This window comes from Lissotriton helveticus, chromosome 1_1, assembly GCF_964261635.1.
Source record: "Lissotriton helveticus chromosome 1_1, aLisHel1.1, whole genome shotgun sequence".
NCBI classification, from domain to species: Eukaryota; Metazoa; Chordata; class Amphibia; order Caudata; family Salamandridae; genus Lissotriton; species Lissotriton helveticus.
This window is the reverse complement of record NC_136057.1, coordinates 120,689,981-120,710,066: the sequence shown is the minus strand read 5'-3', so window position 1 is coordinate 120,710,066 and position 20,086 is coordinate 120,689,981. Positions and strand designations below refer to the sequence as shown.

Here is a 20,086-nt window from a genome sequence, read left to right as displayed (position 1 = left end):
TAGTCGGGTTCGCCCGAGAACAGTAACTTTGTGATTGCTAGTATCCATAGACTTGTTCCTGCATTACGCGTGAGAGTTCCCACTCTGCACACGGCGTCCCTAGGCCTCCTGCTTCTAATCCAAGGGTTCAGCATTGTAGGCCTAGCGTTTCTACAGTCTAGAAAAGTATTACTTACCTGCTAGTAACTTCTTGTGTATATGGTTTTTCGTGCCCCTTGGGCATTTGTGTAAATTGTGCGACTTTCAGTATTTCTTTAAGAGTTTTGTTGTGTGCTTAGCTCCCTGTCTCATAAAGAGCCAGGGTAGTCTTGTTATAAATAAATATACTTTATTTTTGATAACAACTTGTGTGGTGTCCTTTCACTTGGTGTTCAAGGGGTAATGTGATGGTAAAACAGCTGGCTTAACACGCCCTCTAGAGTTTATAGCCTTAGACTGCTCGTATCCATGCTACTAGGATAGCTGGTCTATAAGGTTGACTTACAACCAAACATCAATAAGGGTTGTTTGGACTGATACATAGTGATCACTAGAATAGTGAGCACTGCATATCAAGCCAACTTCCCACAATAATGATCCATCCTTGCATATGGTCCAATCATTATTTGATCAATGTTTTTGTTCCGGTAGATTTTTCTAACTTGATCCACAAGCAGGAAATTAAAACAATATGCACATAGTGACACACTAATACAGAGCCAGTGTTATCAACACTTTCAACCCCCCCTCTTCCCATCAATTGAAGACATTCTCTCAAAAGAAAAGTAATCCACTCTGTGGTTCAGACGTGCTAGTGGCCCACACCCCTCAAATCCAACAGCGTGTTATAAACCGCACCAGACCAGTGCCCTGGTACAAGCCAGAGTTAAAGGAGGCAAAACCTGCATTGCGTCGACACTGGCAGGAGAGGGATGATGAAGAGAGCAAAATCTAATTTAAAAGTGAACTTGCAGAATGTGAAGGCAAAACCGCACATGCAAAGCCCTTTTAATAGACAAATAATAAAAATAGTTTTTTGATATCCTGAATGATTAGTCGCCCCAGATGAAATGAGAACTTCCCTGACTCCTATCGAGACATTCTGTGACAATCTAAATACTTAACAAAAACATTCTTTAAAGATAGTATAAACAAATACAGCAGCAGTAGTTCTGAAGTCGAGTCTCCTTATCCTTGTTTGAGGAAATAAACAGGCTTCATGAATTTATGATCAAGGTCAAATCCGGGTCTCCAACTGACCCTTGCCCTCCAGCAGCCATGGAGTCTCTGACCTCATCAATCAATCAATCAGCATTTATAAAGTGAACCCCCAAGGATATCTGGGCGCTGAGGGGGCTGCGTCTCTGTCAAAAAGCGAGGTCTTGAGCAATCCCCTGCAGAGCGTTTTCATCAATTCAGCAGCTCAAGCTGTTGCTCCAAGCGCGTTTCAAAAGGCTGTAGAGCTTAGGTCACTGAAAAACCAGGGAGAAGTCCCGGATATAACCAAGAATTATAGGGCAATACCTCTGCTCCCTTAACCTGCATAAACTATTGGTCAGAGAACTGTCTTCAAGAGCTTCCAGGCTTTATAACTATACCTACTCTCAGTTGTTGATTTGTGTGGGCAGAATGTCCGCCTCACCACTCCAGTTTCAAAATATGATGCAATTTAATGATTACTTGATGAGGTTGAATCAGCTAAAACTGAATACTGACAAAACTGAGATTGTAATTTGAAAGAATAATACCAATCTTTGGAACCAACTTTACTCTCCAACAAAAATTAGATTGTTACCGGAGCCTAAATACACAGCTAAAAGCCTCTGAGTGATAATCGATAGCAATCTTAGCAAGACCCAGCTGCTGAAGCAGTAGGATCTAAATACAGATTTGTCCTGAAACTGCTTGAGAAAATAACCCCCCTTCTCCCGCTTTAGACAAGAAAAGCAATAGTGGTGGCCGCAGTCCTATCTAGATCTCATCATGCCAACCGAGTATTTGTAAGAATGCCCAGTATCACCATTCATAGCCTACAAGTAATTCACAGCGACACAGATTGTTTACTACATCATCTTCAGAGGTGGGCACGCGCCACACCTATATTGAAATAACAAATCCACTCCGAGACCCTCTGCCTCACCTCTAAAGGGTCGAGAGGTCTAGCCCCTCACTTCATTACAAGCTAGGTGGAAATGCACACACCCGTACAAAACCAGAGATCACCTCACTTTAATTTACTTTCTATTCCAAAATTACAGAGGATCAGATCAGGTGGACGCAGCTTTGTGGTACAAGCTCCTTCCATTCGGATCTCTCTCCCAGCGAAATCCATTTTGAATCTAACTTCAAGTGTTGTCCCAGAAATCTGACAGCCCACAAGCCTATTCATGCTAGATTCTTCCCTGGCCTGATTGGTTGTCTCCTCTTTTATGTATTTCTGATTCAGTGCCAAGAAACCCCCAGGTTGAACATGCTCTCTTTATATGCAATGACATGACAAGCATTTTGTAGATCCTGTAGAGGTTTGGTATGTTGGCGCGTGCTTTAGTCACTGAACTGAATATTGCAAAAGAGAGCTGTACAGTGCAAGTGAGGATGATAGCGCAGTCTTGTCTGCTAGGGTTTTATAAACCTTTCATTGCTGCAAGGCTGTTACAGTATTCAATTTTTTTCATAAAAGTGTGCAATTTGAGCAGACCAAGGAACAGACATAGTGTTGAAAATGCAATGTTATAGATATTGTTAAATTTTAATGATTGAATTTTTTTCTGGTTTTAGAAATTCGCAATTTCCTCTGATCACACTGTGTTGGTGAGACGGGAAGGAGTATTTTGACCTAGTTGTCCTGTGATAACGTGTTGTCTTTTCTCTTTTACTCTCCTCTGCAGACACTTGAGACTTGAAAATCAAAATACCGGAATGGGGAGAAGACGGGCTCCAGGAAAGAAAGTGACAGCGCAGTGTTCATGTGAATCCGTAAGAGCCACAGTCCCGTCTTTACCTCTTCATGACGTCTCAACTTCAAGATCCCGAAATGATGCTCAAAGGGACCCGGACCTGGAACCGCTTTCGGAGAACCTGCCCCACATTATCCTTTTATCCATGCTGGAGGAGTTGGAAGCCAAACTGGAGAACCTGATGAATACTGTGAAGGACGTACCTTCTAGAGTCGCTGGGCTGATAAAGAAAATCTGGATAGAAAAGGATCAAGGTTCCCTCGATAATGCTGGAGTGACTTTGGAGGTGGTCTGTCCAGTGAGCATTAGAGATTGTGCTGTTAGCCGTTCTCCTGCGACACCTCAACTGGACGGGCCAGGGGAACCGAGCTTGTGTCTTCAGCCAGTGTTCTCTGACGGGCATACACCAAAGCAGGACTGTACGATCTCCTCGCCAACCTATCTTCAAGGGCGTCCAGAGGAGCCAAACCTTTATGTACAGCCAATGTTTCCATATCGATGTGACCCACAGCAGGACCAGTGCGTGCAACCTGGGTTTCCAGATGTACATAAGTCGCAGCAGGACGAGTACATGCATCCTGGGTTTCCAGATAAAAATGGAGTACAGCAGGATTGTACTTTATCCAGTTGCCCTCAGACAGATCCTCCAGGCAGATCATTGGAGGCAAAGCGGTGTCTTCACTCGGAATGTGTTGATGGCCAGGCACCAGAGCAAGACCAGAGCGTACGGTCAGCGTTCCCACAAAAGAGGGAACCAGATGGGCACCTGAAGCAAGAACCATCCCCATTGTCTGCTAATAGCTGGGACCAGCAACAAAACCTCTGCCCACACCCACTATTTCCTGAAGGACACGAACCACAGCAAAACCACCGTATACAACCCACGCTACCAGATGGGACCGGACCTGATGATCCCTTGGAGGAAGAATTGATGTGTTTTGATTTCCAAGATCCCCAGGAGAACCGCAGCCTACAACCCCTGTCACCTGATGGGATGTCACCAGACGAACACTTAGAGTCTGTTCTGTTGTCCTTTGATGATTTGGGGTCACAACAAACCCAGCGCCTACAGCAACACCTATGCTTAAAGCAGGAACTTCCTTATGCGCAGGATTCAAACGTGAACTACGAGCTAGAATCAATGCGTCCTGAAGCACAGGAATCAGATAAAAATGACAATCTAGAATCGGCCTTTACTGATGCACACGGTTCAGATCAGAAGTACAATCTAGAACCACTGCACACTGCAGCACAGGACCGAGAGCTAGAGTCAGTGCTTCCTGAAGCACAGGAACCAGATCAGAACAACACGGTGGAACCACTGCACCCTGAGGAGCAGGATTCAAATCGGAACTACAAGCTAGAAACTCCCTGTACTGATGCACAGGGCTCAGATCAGAACAACAAGTTACTGCACTCTGAATCACAGGATCAACATCAGAACTGCAAGCCAGAACGGCTCTGTCCAGAGGAGCGGGGTCAGTCTGTGCCTCCATCATTCCTAGAACTTGATACAAATACTGCAGATGAAGACTCATTGGAGAGAGGAAATACAAAATCACATTTATTGCCGTCCAAAGCCACCCCAGGTATGTGTTTCGCTATACATGGACACGCGGAGTACACTAACACATGTAACCTCTTTAAAATGCATATGGGCAGATTTTAGAAAGTCTCCAAGGGGATCATTTTGGCTTGGATGGAACCCCCTGAGCGATACTGACCAGAGTACGAGTACACAGGGTGCAGATGTGTCCCTGCATTCTCCTCCTCTGGTTCCACACAGGATTACATCCTTCCTGTGCAGGAACAGGCCTGGTTATGGGACTCTGCATGAGACAAGTAGGCCAGTAGCTCTCGTCCTTCCTTGTCCGTCCCGGTTCCAGGCTGAGGAACTGGAAATAGCGCTATTCATGGGAGGAATTACTGGCCGGAATCACACTTAATAGTCAGATGCAAGTGATGTGGTGTTCATTGAGAATAGTTAAGTATCAACAAGAGAGAGAGGGCATGAGTAGGCACTCCTGTACCCCAGACAGAATTGCAAATAACAACAGAGGAGTGACTCAGTGCAAAGAAAGAAAAAGTGCTACCTTAGCTCAAAAAGAGAAACTTGCTTGTTCACTCAGTACTGTCAATGCTATCGTTACTCCCACAATCACACGTACATGGTGTCCAATCTCTGTCCCCCCTGATAATACCCACCGAGGTACCTTACCAGGAAGTAACCATCGGGTACAACACTCACCTACACATAACATAAGAGCAAGAAAGAAAAGACTCTTCTCTTTAAGAAGGACCCTCACTCACCGCTAGTTGGTGACATGCTTCATCATCGGGTCCCTGCTAGGGTGACCGAATGTCACCCCAGCGTGCTACAACGCCTGGTTACAGCGGAGCGGGATGTGATGAGTGTAACAGTGCCCAAATTAGGAGTGACTATAAGTGAGTGTGCCAGTGTGATTAAAAAATGCGAAGGTTATAACCTTTACAAAAATCTTTAATAATGGCCAACCCGCATTGGATTAAAAACAAAGTGAACGGACTTCGCAAGGTTCTGAATTAGGGAACCGGAGTCCTATAAAGTATCAAAAATGGTCAACATGTTTCTGCTGTATTTAGTTGCAATTTGCTCAGCATTCGTCAGGACCTAGCAAAAAGTCCTCCGGTGGTATGTGCGCGCTAAGGCGCACCCTCCCGTGAGGCTCTATATGTGAATTTTTTTTTTAAAAAGGTGTGAAAATTCACACGACTGTATCCATTATTATTCGCTGCTATTTGCAGGGATAATCATTGAAACTGCGCAAGAGACGATGACACGCCCCTTCAGTGAGGACAGCGCGGGTCTGTTTCACGCGGTGACTATTTCAGCACTCGCGGCTCCCCGCAATCAACCTGCACTCTTGGCTGCTGCCTCCCGTTCATTGAGAATAGCGGACATGCGCAGTCCAGAGAGGGAACTGTGTTTCCAGTTGCACAGTTACATTGGGTAAGATGCAGTCATCTCCAGTTCCTGATAGAAAAATCCTAGTCTGTATTCGGCCTCAACAGCAGGGCCGACCAGGGATGTTGTTGTCACTGCAGGGTTCTCCTGAAGTGCACACGGCCTCATGATAGACAGATACACAAACAAACCTCTAGCTCAGTAAAGAGTGTTCATTGTTTTATGGGCAGACAAAAGTAGCCATGATCTCCCTACAGCAGCATCCTGCCTTTAGGAAACTCACTAACTGTGTAAAATGTCATCGGATCATCACACGTAACATACTGAGTTGGGGTTTGCACACCCGTAGTGTGACTGACGGATTGTGGTTCTAACCATAACTTGCACATGTCAGGAGTTTGTTCAGCTTTAAGTCTTAACCATATATACACTTTACCCTTGTTTGTAAGTGAATTTCTGATTTTTTTAAAGACCCATTAAGGTATTTTAACAAAGCCATCTACAACTTCACTTTAACCATATTCAGTGAAAATATATTAGGGATAAAGTACCCCCTGCCGCACCTTCTAAGATATTGCAAGTCAACAAGTTGTTCCATAACCATATAGAGGAACGAGGAATTCCTTTATAAGGTTATGGAACTCTGAGGTGACTTGCAATAATCTTATAATATGCACCAGGTGATACTTTATCCCGTATAATACATGGTCACACCGTATAATACATGGTCACACCATCACCTTTCCCACAAAGCTTGGTGTGTAGCTCCTACATATGCACCAGCTAACATGTTTGCAAACATGAAGCATGAACATAAAACCTCTTGTGCAAAAGTAAACATTAAAAAACTGTTAGATATTTGTTGCAAAAAGATATTAGAAACAGTTCAATAAAAGTCCATTTAAAAAAGCTGCACTAGCTTGGAACGTGTAGAAACATGCAGAAAGATTCCACCTTTCCTTCATCTAAGGAAACTGATAAACATATTCCCTCTGCTTCTCATAGTAAACTAGTAACATACAGCAGAAGTAATAAAAGCAAAGTTCTGTTTGTTGCTTTAAACAGTTGCTTCAATTATGCTTCGTGACTTGACCTTCTTTTCACATCAGCTGCTGGCGCTGGCAGCAGGCATTGTGCCCTCAGGACTCGACTGTAATAACTTATAAAAGCCGAGTTCTGACGTCTTTTCTTCATAATCACTGACTTGGTGCGTCACAAATTTCTGATTATATAAAGAAAATAGAGACTGCCATTTATACAGGGATTACAGAATCCTATGTAATATAATCAATCAATCAATCAAAGTGTATTATATGTGTAAAAGTGTAATATAATTATATATATACACATATAATAACTGGTGGTCCTCAAATTAAGCCACTAGTCCTTTAAGATAGAGCTAGCTGGACCTTTAGCCCATGAATGGTCCATGCATCTGTACTCGTGGACCCAAATGTAAAAATATATTGGATCCGATTGGTTGAGGGAGCTTTTTCGCCCATCTATTTTGGATACGTAAACCCAAAGTTAGGTCTGCGGACCTGAAGCTCCCTGATTGGCTGGCTATATCTTGAACCATTACATGATGAAGAGACTTGTTCCCCGCATCCTGTAAAAATACTAAAGAAACCGTAAAGAGCTGTGGTGCCATCCTGTCTCTCCCTGACTCAGGGGCTGCCTAATGATAAAATGTAGAAAGAAATTTCTGATTCTGAGACAGAGGTTGGATTCCACATCATGACCCTGGAGGTCCGCAAACCTTAGGCAGGTGTCAGCGCAGGCACAGTAATTGGCCTTGTACCCTGGTGGACATTTGTGATGTTCATTTTCAAGGGTCCGAGAACCCCAGGAAAGTGTCCGGAAACCCTTAAAAATAAAAAAAATAAAAACATAAGCCAGTCCCTTTAGGGAATCCCCTGCTGTGCCCAGGCACCGTTGAACACCTGTGCCTGCTTGGAGTTGGCTGAGGGAACTGTTGCGTGTGTATATGATAAAAGAAAGCCAGTGAAAATAAGCATTGTCAAAGCAAATAGGTGTCTCCTATCCGAAAGCTATTGACTTTGGCAATAAGTTTTAGCCATTATGTACAGCAGTGTGACTGCTGTTCGGCATGGCAAAAAGTTAGTGGCATGGGGTCAGGTGGGTAGATAGAAGGGGGATAGATTGGGGTAGAGTGGACTGCGGTAGATTGGAGTCAAGTGGGTTAGATTGAATTGGGATAGATTTGGGTGGAGTGGAGTAGATTGACGTGGAGTAGGATGGATTGGGGTGGATTTGAGTGGGATAGATTAGGAAAGAGTGGGGTGAAATGAGATTGGAGTATAGTGGGGAAGACTGGAGTGGAGTAGATTAGAGTGCAGAGTATTGGGGTAGTTTGGATTGCGGTACATTGGAATGGAGTAGAATGGAGTGGAGTTATATAGAGTGGTGTAGGTTAGATTTGGTTGGGGTGGGGTAGAGGGTGGTGGAATTTATTGGAGTAGATTTGAGTGGGGTAGATTGGGATACGTACGTTTGGGGTGGAGTGGGGTAGGGTAGATTGGAGTAGGGTGGAGTGGATTAGATTAGAATGGGGTAGGTTTCGGTAGAATGGGGTGCAGTGGAATTAGATAGATTGGAGTAGAGTGTTGTGGAATAGATTAGGGTGGAGTGGAATGGGATAGATTGGGTGGATTGTAGTGGGGTGGATTGGATGGAGTGGGTTGGAATGGATGGAGTGGAGAGGGATAGATTGGGTGGAATGGGGTAGATCGGGTGGATTGGATATAGTGTGGTAGATTCTCTCTCTTTCTCACCCTCTCTCTCTCTCTCTCTCTCTCTCTCCGCGCTCATCCTTCCTTCCCTCCCACGTTGTTTGTGGTTATAAGAGTTTCTATTGAAAAGCAATTATTTCTTTGCTAATAACTTTTGACATATCTGCACAAACTTTTCAAAAATATGTTTTTTCTGGCTTCTCTTTATTATACCAAATGTGTTTATTTTTGTGGTTTTATATAGTACAATCTTGGCTGAAGGTCATTGAAGCACTTTTTTAAAGAAGACACACCAAAATGCAGATTAGATGTTCCATAAAATAACAGATAAGCAATAGACTAATCCCACAGATCACGTCAGGGGAGAAAGTTCAAACAGTTAATATCTGGATACATTGGAAAAGTGGATGCAGAAAAGCGATCACAGATTTATTATTCAAAGCGTCTCTCAAATAGGAGGATTTTGAGTTCCTTTTTAATTGTGGCAAGACTTGTGGTTGTTCAAGGTGGTTGTGGGAGGGAGTTCCAGATCCTTGTAACGCTGGCAGAGAAGGCGAGCTTTATTAAGCGTTCTTGCCTGAATGTCGCTTGTTCCAGCAGGAGGACTTTACGAATTCTCGATCCTTTTTCAGATCCAGGGATTTTGAGTTTTTCAACCACGTAGGAGGGTGTGGAGTTGTGGAGGGCTTTGTGGGTGATGCATTCAGTGTTACATTCATCTGTTGCTTCAATTGGAAGCCATTGTAGGATGCGAAGTATAGAAGAAATGTGATTTAAACACTTTGTGACCTGTCACAAAGAGGATAACTGTATGAAGCATTTCTCTCAGTGATGCTAATTTTCTCGGGGAAGGCCAGACAGGAAAGAGTTTCAATAATCCAGTCTGAAAAGTACCAGCATATGGACTTCTAAGTTCGTCAGGCAGTCTTGTGCTTTGATGAGACATGCTTCTGAAGGTAAATGTGTTGTTTGATGAGGGGGGTGACTTGGCAGAGTTTGAGGGAGGTTGGCATGGGGCTTCTCGAAAAGGAGGAGTTGATGATTTTGGTCCATGCAGGCGAGATATGATGTGACTGAGATTCTTGATACGCTCAGGAGGGAGTGGATCGGAAATGTGCGATGTTGGTTTAATGCAAGCGAATAATTTGAGCACTTCTTCTTAAAGGACATCGTCGAATTCAGTCCAACTGGCATAGGGTGAGTTTGCTGAGACGACCATTAGTTGGAGGTAGGGCCTTGGGTAGACCCTCTTTGCTAGGGGGGACATCTTTGGTGTAGGACGGAGAGATGGGTGGGTCAAGAGAGATTTCAATGTTAGATATTTTTTCAGAGAAGAATGTTGCTAACTCTTTGCAGTGCATGGTTGAGTCATTTATTGAGTGTTGAGGGAAAGAGGAGGTTTGCTGTTTGATGATGTTGAGAAGGTCTTTAGGTCTGTTCCTAGAACGGTCAAGTTGTACTCAGAAGAAGGGGGATTTTTCTCTGAAGATATGTTTTTTGTATTTTATGCGTTTAGCTCCCGGTATCGCAAGATGTGTTAACAAGGGTTGTTGTCAGTTTCTTTCAGCCAATCGGAGTTGTTGCCTCTTTGTTAAGGTCGTTGTTAAACCAAGATCTGGAAGGAATACTTATGATTTCTTGAGTTTCAAAGGGGATTCTATGTCAAGTAGTTCTCCCATTTTTTAGGTCGAGGGATGTCTCTTCTCACTGCTAAGCAGTGAGGGGAGGAGTCCTGAAGAATTAATGTTTTGGAGTTAGGGGCTTTGAACCCGCCTCTCTTCTCCATTCTCCTCCATTGGCTGGCTTCCTAAACGGAGGCCAGCCATTGGAGGAGAATGGAGTCACTCCTATAAAGCCCCGTCTCTATCGGATTCGGGCGGGTTTTTTCGTTCTTTAGCCCTATGACGTCACCCATCACTCAGAACCCTTGCTGCTCGAGCAGCGTCAGACATGAGGTAACTATCCCTTGTTCTTAATTTGCGCTGTACGTTCACACAAGGCCTAGCTGCCGCTCTAGGAAAATAAAAAGTGTTCTTAAGTGCGAAGTCTATTAAACACGGTTCCCACTGCATCAACAGTCTCAGCGACCATGGTCCACTCTCTGGGGTATTCGCCGCAGCCGGTCCTCGAGTGCATGCACAAAGCTGGGGCTGTGCCTTCCCCGCGTCGTCTGTACGGCTCCGCCTCTCATTCTCACCCCTCCGGCTGGCTGGTGAGTGGACCTCGGGCTTTCACTGGGATGGGGAAGGCGGGCGGGCGGGCTCTCCGGGAGCCGTCTTTGCCATGGTCCACTCTCTGGGGTATTCGCCGAAGCCGGTCCTCGAGTGCATGCACAAAGCTGGGGCTGTGCCTTCCCTCGCGTCGTCTGTGCGACTCCGCTTCTCATTCTCACCCCTCCGGCTGGCTGGTGAGTGGACCTCGGGCCTTCACCGGGATGGGGAAGGCGGGCGGGCTCTCCGGGAGCCGTCTTTGTTTCTGCGGTTGACGCGCCTTCCCCACCTCCATCGGAACGGGCTGAGAGAGCTTCTTCAGGGAATGGGGATTAGGGAGGGCTGTAGTCTTCGTGTCTGATGCCTTTCGTCAGCTCCCTATATACATACCCGCGAGCTGTGATACCAGAGATCATGCCTACCGGGATACCTATTTAGGATAGAGTTTAAGATTCGCCTTCTTAACGAACACTACAGCACAATGAAGAAAAAGTTCACTTTTCTCCAAGAACCAGCTAACTCTCCGATGACTCGTTGAACGTATTCCTGCCTTTGAACCTGTGCAGCGCTCAGCTGCCTTTTGGCTAAGCTCAATACCATATGCCTACTGTAGTTCTGATCTGTGCCTAACTGCCCCAGCTTGTGATACTGACCGTGAGCTGCACTGATAGGATCTGTGCACCTAACGCGCGTTGTCTGTTTTACTGTCACCTTTCTGGCATCAGCACTTTAGTAATTTGTGCAGATATTTTAAGGACTTTAGAAAACATTTGATTCTTAAAAGGGAGTCATTTTTAAAATGTATCTATTTACACTGGCATTGCTGCCTTGCTTTTACTCGGGATACTAAGTGTCATGCAAGCCATGCAAATGTGTCATTTGGCTCAGCCTCCGAGAACGCCTTACATCATCCTCCGCATGCACACATCGGACTGAAACGTTTATGCTTACTCTCCGATCCCCTGAGTTTATGCTTGCCACTTGATCGCTGAACACTCGCTTCACTCCGATTCAATTATTCCCGCGAGCGGCGCGCACTGGTGTCGTCACTGCAAAAGCGCCAGCCTGGCAGCTATGGCGGCTTCCTTGAGTGTACTGTGCTGTGGGCTGGGAGTGGTGGCTACAGCGGTGAGTAGTGAGATTGTATGCACAGGGATAAGGGGGTGCATAAGTGTTGGTAGCGTACGTTGTGTGGATAATGGTCTCCTGTGATCCTTACGTGTGGGGAGGCAGCGCTGCCTGCAGAGGGAAAACAGGAGAGTTACATTCAACTAAGAATAGGATTTTGTGACTGGGATTATGTCATAGAGGCAGCAGGATACGAGGTGATTCTGAAATTTGTAGAGTATGGCATTTGTCATGTTTCCCGGTCCAGCATTCTTTTAGATGTCATCCGAAGCACAGTGGAGCATGCTTGCTCTGTAACGCCGTTGCTGCGCCTAGGTTTTGCCCATCAACTTTAGGGAAATGCTAATCTTGTCACATTCAGCAGCTGGGCCTGTGCAATATTGCCTTCCTTCTCCTAGGGGTTAATTAGCCTTCTTTCATAGCGTGGCCTTCCAACTGCTTAATTAGCCAGAATAAAAAGGTCCTTTGTCAAAGAAGCATCTGTTGCTTGTTTTTTCTTCTGCCTCGTGATTTTTAAATAGATTCGTCACCATTGTTTAGCGGAGTAAGGCCAGGATATTGTACAGGTGGCTATCCCTTGCCAGCTCTGTGAGTCGCGCACCCACTTTCCTGCAGACCAGTTCGTGGCTTGTGAACACTGTGCACCATCGGAAGCGTTAGTACAAAAACTCAAGAGCAAGAAATAGAACGTACACTGATCAGTGGCATGTTGTTTAAGGGTTAGTGTTAGGGAGGGATTCACCATAGAAAAAGGCAACAAAGGGAGGACTCTCAGTGGCCCAGCCCTTAAGTGCACTGTGGGTCCAATATGGCTTCCTTATGGATTCCCGGAAGGCCTCTCCTACCTACTATTGGGAGGAGGGGTATTTACTGTGGCACTGGGATGAAATACTAAGGTGCAATCCTCATACTGACGCGATAAGCTACTTGTCATCTGTACAAAACCCCAGGCGTGCACTGTCTCCTATAATAATTATTGTAATATGCTCAATCTAAGCATACTGTGTATGAAATCATGTGTTCATGTGCTTCTAATCACATTTAACACAATTACTCTGACTTTGGAAGGAAAAGCTTAACTGAGAGAGAAAAAATGTGAGAACATTGGAATTGTTGTGCCCATATACTTCATGTTTTTTGACTCTCAACAGATTATGGTAAGGGGTGTGCTTGCTGCATAAAAAAGCTTGGAATGAGTTTACTTCAACACAGATATCGAAATCATGGCATGTCTTGCCTATTTCTACATACACAGGAACAATTATTTTGCAATTGCTAATGTTCTATGGTGAAAGTGCACCCATGCTGAAGAGTGGTGCAACTCCAGTGGGGTGCTGGGCATGAAAGCCACATATGGTTGAGGGTTAAATCTTGTTGATACTTGAGTGTGCGCTTTACCTGTATAAAAGGCCCCCTATTAATGCTTCAGAATTAAGCAATGTCATCTCTCCCCACGAACCTTCAAACTTGAGTATGCTTGAGGCGTATGATAAACTTCAAGACTATTTGATTCTGAAATCCAGTTTTACTGAGAAGAGCAATTGCCTGGAAGTTTAAGTCCCTAAGAAGGTATGGTCTATTTTGAGATCCGTATAAGGCGATGTGCTTTATCCCACAGCCCAAGAAGACATGTTTGGGATTGCGACGATCCTTATTAATGAAAAAGGGCTACTTCGAAGTTAATCACCATACCTAAAGAATTGTGACAGACAGCTAAACTGTGTTCACCCTACAGTGATTTCCAAATTGGTGGGGCATGATTCTCTCTCGTGTTATGGAACCATTCTGGTGCTTGGTGAGTGTAGAGTGCAGATTCAGAGTGTAGAGTGCAGATTCAGAGTGTAAAGTGCAGATTGTGAGTGCAGAGTGCAGATTAAGAGTGTAGAGTGCAGATTAAGAGTGTAGAGTGCAGATTGTGAGTGCAGAGTGCAGATTCAGAGTGTAGAGTGCAGATTGTGAGTGCAGAGTGCAGATTCAGAGTGTAGAGTGCAGATTATGAGTGCAGAGTGCAGATTGTGAGTGCAGATTGTGAGTGCAGAGTGCAGATTGTGAGTGCAGAGTGCAGATTGTGAGTGTGTGTGTGGCTTTGTGTGTGTGGCTCTGTGTGGGTGTAAATGCAATAGGTCATGCATTTGCATGCGATTAAGCTATTGGCATTGTAAATGACAATGCCATTTATTTATGATTTTTTTTAAAAACAAAAAAAAATGTAATGAGCAATGCCAATAGCTCTACCTTTAATAATGCCGAGACCATTGCATTGTAAATGCTTGTCTGTTGTAGTGGGCGGTGAGATCATCACCTTGGAATTTTGGAACTGACTAACGCTTCTAACTCTGCCTGGGAGATTCAATGTATGTTCCTCGCTCAGTGCTTGTGCCGGGTATTTTGGGGATGGGCCTTTGGTTGGATGGCATTGAGATTAAAAAGAATTAGGTGGTGGTGAGTCCAGTCAGTGGTTAGGATAGAACGGAGGGATAAGGTGTTCTGCTTAGAGATGATTGCATCAAGGGTAGAGTCCTTGATATGAGTTTGTTTATTGCAGTGTTGGTTGAGATCGTTTGCTTCCAGGAGGGTGGATAGGGCTTGTACTGTTGAATCATCGGCATTGTTCAAGTGCAGGTTCAGGTCTCCTAATAGAATGTCTGTGTTGCCTTTAAGGCAGTTTTGCGTTAATAGGTTTATTTAGTCCTCAAAAATGTGTCATTTTTTACCAGGTGGGTGATAGATTACATAAATTTTGATAGATTGGGGTCTTTGGACAAGAGTTGAACTCCTACATATTCAAAGGTAGGGTATTTCGTGTTGAAGAATGGAGGTAAGCACAGATAGTTTTTGTGTTTAATGGTTAATCCACCACCAATACGATCTTAGCTGTCCTCCGGATGATTGAGAAGCCCTGTGGGTTGAGGAAATTGATAAAATAGAATGAGTGGTCGTTCAGCTGGGTTTCAGTTGGAAAGCAGCAGTCAATTTTGTGTCCTAGGATGGTTTCGGCTATTTGAGTGGCATGCTTGACTGCTGACTGACAGTTTAGTAGCATGCATAGGTAGTGATCTTGAACCAGGCTGACAGGGTTGGATGGTTGTTATTTGGGTAGGCTGCCTGGGAGGGTGAGTGGTGTTCAGGGTTCTAGTTGTGCCAAGGATGACTGGGATCTGGCGGCGACAAGGCTTGCTCGGGGCATTGTCATACGTGTTGCTCAGCATTTCAGCTTCCCGTAGCGTGATTTCAGTCGTGGTGCATCTATGTTTGAGTTGGTGATGGATATAGGGGATAGTTTGTCTAGGGGTAAAGGATAGGGGATCAGAGTGTATGTTTGTGGCAGGATCAGTGTTCGCTATAGATGCGTTAAGCTGGGGCAGGAAGTAGGTAATCTTTGCGTTCTTACGAGATTTCATCCAGAATAGTGTTGATTGTGAGTTCAAGCTGGGCTGTTGTAGGGATCAGTTGAGTGGCGTTTGGGTCAGTGGTAGGAAGTGAAGTGTGATGGAGCTCGTCAGAGTTTGTGGCGGAGGCTAATGCAGGAGCGACCCGTGCAGGTAAGAGTGCTGAGGCTGGGTGGGGGGATTCAATAGATGACAACGAGGGGGAAATGATTTATTTAATTTTCCCTTGTCGTTGTCTGTCGCATTCCCCCGGACCCCCACTGCTCTTACCTGCACTGGCCGCTCCTGGGCTAATGTAGTATCCAGCCTGCTGTGGTTAGAGGACTGAGACGACTCCAGAGGGATAGATAAGTCAAGCTGGGCAGTGGAGGTGCGCCATGGAGAGGGGGTAAGTAGTTTTGGTATCGAAACAGAAACTTCAATGCGTCTGGGGATCAGAGAGGCTGTAGGGGGGGTAGAGGTGGGGGCAGTGCGAGGGGGTTTGGTAGTAGAAGGTTCAGCTAGTAGAGTAGGGCGTGCATGGGAGAGGGTGGAGGAGTGGTGGTGGGAGCGAATGGCATGGCGGCACAGAGAGGCGGAAAGTGGAAAATAGATTATTTTTTTCAGTGGCTTGGATTAGGATGTTCCCATTTCTGTATATAGTTATGGACCGATCACCGCTAAAGTTCTGGGATAGGGATATAGTTTGTTTAGATCCATAAGGGACATTGGCAGCATTAGTTACATGAAGGTGTTGAATGACGTTTTCTCTCCTTTTGGTGGGTTTCGTAGTGTAGAAGATGAAGTCCATTTTAAGACTTCCGTGTGTTGGATTGTAGAAGATGTCTGTTATTAGTGTCGCTGGGTGTTCTTTAAGGATTTTGTGTTTGTACTTTTTAGCAGCATGTTTGGAGAGGTTTTGCAGAAATGAGTTGGGGCGTATCTTTCCACGCTCCCGAAGTTGAAGTGATACTCAGAAGTTGTTTCTGGGGATAACCAAAGTTAGACTTCAGGAGACTCATTCAGAGGTGTGCATAGTGGTCAAGAGGCAGCCTCCAACAGCTGAGATGACCGCCTGATTGTAACATTGGGGCCTTCAGTGGACGGTTGGTGGGCACTTCTTTGGAAGAGTGGGAAGCGAGTGTCAGAGGCGTGTGAAAAAGGTCACCAAGGCGATCTGGTAGGATTCCTTTGAGGAAAAGGGGGCATTGAATGCCGAAAAGCGCCAGAGGACCTGTTGATGTCACTGGGTTCTTAGTGGCCATGGTATCTCGGAGCTGGAGGTTGTGATGGAGTTTATTGGTCAGTCTGCAGAAACGTCCTTTATATTCAACAGCATATATACAAGTTATACACCTACATCATAGGTAGTATATCAATATCAGCATAGACTAGTAGACATCACAAAGGTTGGGTCACTGCTATAGGCACATGATAGGATAGGAAGCAGCATCAACTTGAGATAACAGTATATGCACGAGATAATATTGGAAGAAGATGGGCAAAACAATCCCCATGTACGCTTAGAATAACCGCGTCGATATAAAGACACAGTTTACTCGCAAGAGAACATCTTGCACTTTAGCATTGTGGACCTTGGCTGAGAGTTCATTTTAATGGTGAGATATGTTAGGAGGGTCACTAGGTGTTATTGATGTAAATTGTCTCTGACACTATAATTTTGTGGGACTTTGTTGAGAGTTGTTTTTATTGGCATGAAGTATCAGAAGGGACAGTAGGTGGCACTGGGACCTCATTTATTCTTTTGCGGTCTGGAGTCCAATATTTATACCTGGCGCCCACTAGTAGGTGTTTCTAGAGGCTTCCACCTCCATAACGTGTCAGGCATCCGCTTCCTCCTTGCCCTGGGTCCAGCTTGTCTGGAGTCACAAAAGACCAGCGATAACTGGTGGAGAAGTGTGGCTCACTGGTTAAAGGAGGCAGACCCTGATGCAGAGGTCAGACCCGGGACCAGGGTTTAATTCCCGACGCGGCAGGGTCTTGAGCCCAAATGTCCACAGAGTCGATAATTCTCGCCTCCGTGCCTACTTGAATCATGGGTTCAGTGCAGCTCTGGGCAATAGCTTGCTTAATCTCCACTAAGGCCCCCCGCGGCGGGATGCCTGGTCTTCACCTTGGGGATGCCCAGTAGGGGTAATCTCGCAGGGAAAGCCAGGACGGGTTCCCAAAGCAAGCGCTAAGAGACCTGTCGATGATTTGGCGCTATATAAATAGAAATTAAAATAACATAACATAACTCCTTTGTGAGAGTTCTCATGCAGAGACTATGTGATGTGCAACTGTGATAAGTGACAGCTGCTCCCCCTCGTTAAGTCAAAGAGGCTTATCCTGCCAACACCTTGCTTCCAAATGAGCAGAGGAATACTGAAGCCCTCAGCGAAGTCCAATGGCCATGCCTTGTGGCCAGTAAAGAAGTACTGCAAGATCAGAGATGTTTGTTGTGATTTATTGTTGTCACAATTATTCACCTTTCTTGCGCCTGAGACGTAAAATCCATTACAGACAGGCAGACGTCACGTGTTTTGTCATAGAGACTTTTTCAAGGCTGCAAGAGGATATACAAAGTATCTCACACAATTGTAACAATGACATAGGGATAAGAAATGCAGCTGTTAAGTCACCACCACCAGATAGAACAAGAAGAACACCGTTGTGATCCTGAAGGATACCCTGTGAAGAGCCAAGTGCATCGGGTGAAATCCTAAAACAGATTGTGCCTGATAATCTGGCCATGCTAAGTTATTGCAACTTGCTGTAAAATCATACTACTCCCCGGATAAAGTCATTGTTCGCCAAAACAACAGTAATGAAATCTGTTAGCATTCCAGAATAATCAAGTAGAATGGTGTCTCCGATTTCCAAAAAATGCTGTAATCCCCCCCAGATTTGGGGATACTAGGATATAATGCGCAGAAGTCCAAGGTAACCAGTATGTTGCTGTCAGTCTACTCACATTTTTTTCTTATTGCTTCATCAACCGTACCTCCCTTCTGCTGCATACACCAGAAGCAACACTACAAGCAACACCCTCTCCTTTCGCCGCTTCAGCCGTGCCGTTTAAGGCTTATTTTGTAACTTTAAAGCTGAGTGCAGCGCTCGCTCTTCCCTAGACTTCGCCCACTTTTCATCTGTGTTGGACTTGGCCCTTTTTGCATGTTCACCCCTGAACTTTTTGCCTTAAGCTCTGACATGCTGGTAGTGATTTTAGACTCTGGGCACTTAAGCTCTGTTGCCCAGTGTAGAGTGCGTGCGCTGTCTGAGTGCCTGTGGTGAGATTGGCCTGCCCTCCCACAGGAATGCATGGGGGGATATGTGTGTCCATGGTAATTCCTGGTATGAGAGGAGTGCAGGGGCGAGTTTAGTATGTATGGACTTATGAAAATAAATGCTGTGCAATGGTGTGCACAGATTTATAGTGAGTGGTAGAAAAATGCCACTATTAGAAGTTGGCATTGCTGTGTGTCTGCCTGCCTAATGTGAATTGCATGTCTGGCTTGTGATTGACAGGGGCTGGATGGTGTGGGTGGCTCCAGGAGACAGGGTGAGTCAGCCCAGTGATGAATAGAGAGATCTGCATGCAGATGGAAGAGAGGAGTTGCACCTGGGACCTGAATAGGGCTGTGCCTTCCCTCCACAATGCTGGCTCCGCCCCCTGTGGTGCGTTTGATCACTGAGCCCCCACCTAACAATAGGGAAGAGGAGCCTGGTAAACCGAGTGCTCCAAAATCAATTGCATCAGGTTTCCCAAGCCCAATGCTGTAACACAAAGGAAATTGTCCTATAAATGTACGGGCTGTGACCCCATGAAAGTGTTGTGCTGTTCTTACTTTGGGCGGACACTCTGTCAGGAGGAACCGCCCTGCATGCTGGCCTTCCCGGCTGCACTTTGCTGGGGTCTCCCCAGCACCAAGGTCTCTCTTATTTCTGCCTTTTTGAGGACTTTTGTGGCCTAGCGCCTCGTGAGCGCTGTATTTGGGTCACCTAAGGGGAGAGGAGCAGGCCCTTCCTCAGCGCGAGGCTGCGAGGGAATCCCAGCGTGTGGGATACCCCCTGAGCTCCTTATTGAAGCTGGAGCCCACCCCGCAATTGTGTGTGCTGCCGGCGGGTGCCCACCCCGCATTGCCGCTATTTCCACGTATTAGTACTTAAAAAAACAAAACAAAGTGTGAGCCCACCCTGCCTGTTCTGCCCCCCCGGCGTGAGGCTGCCACCGCCGAGAACACAGAGGTTCTACAGGAGGGGCCCCCACGCTGCCCGCGGCGACGCGGAAGCCAGGCAGAGCTGTAGGAGAGTACGGTCTGCAATCCTATGGTCACCCCAGATTTTTGCTTTTTGCTTCACTGGTTTACGACTTTCCCTGGCTGTGGGCCTGGTAATCAGACCCACAGCCTAGCTGTTCTCTCTCTAAATTGACAACCATGTACTTTAGGTGCATTTACCAATTGGTACTGGGCCACCTTATCAGTCCCTGTACAGTGTACCTTAGGTACCCAGGGCATAGGTGTACCCAGGGCCTACCAGGGGCTGAAGCATGTATTATGCCACCCCTGGCTGGCCATCTAAACAGACACAACTGGCTGGTAAGACAGCTGGGGCAAGGTGGTGTAATCACCCTTTGCTGTAGATATAGTATACCTATATCTAACCCTAAAATGGACACATATACTCCTATCAGTCACTCCTATGGCAGGCCTTATCAATCCTGAAGGCAGAGTGCTTGGAATTA

General features: G+C 45.7%; 1 protein-coding gene across 1 annotated transcript in view; it reads left to right on the top strand.

The window, feature by feature from the left end:
• Positions 1-2,872: 2,872 nt before the first annotated feature.
• The window catches only part of LOC144764989 (uncharacterized), a 32,827-nt gene continuing 15,613 nt past the window's right edge, over positions 2,873-20,086 (top strand). Inside the window, exon 1 of the mRNA XM_078650310.1 lies at positions 2,873-4,525. Within this exon, the coding sequence (XP_078506436.1) occupies positions 2,899-4,525 (1,627 nt within the window). The 5' untranslated portion in view covers positions 2,873-2,898. The remainder of the gene's footprint in view (positions 4,526-20,086) is intronic.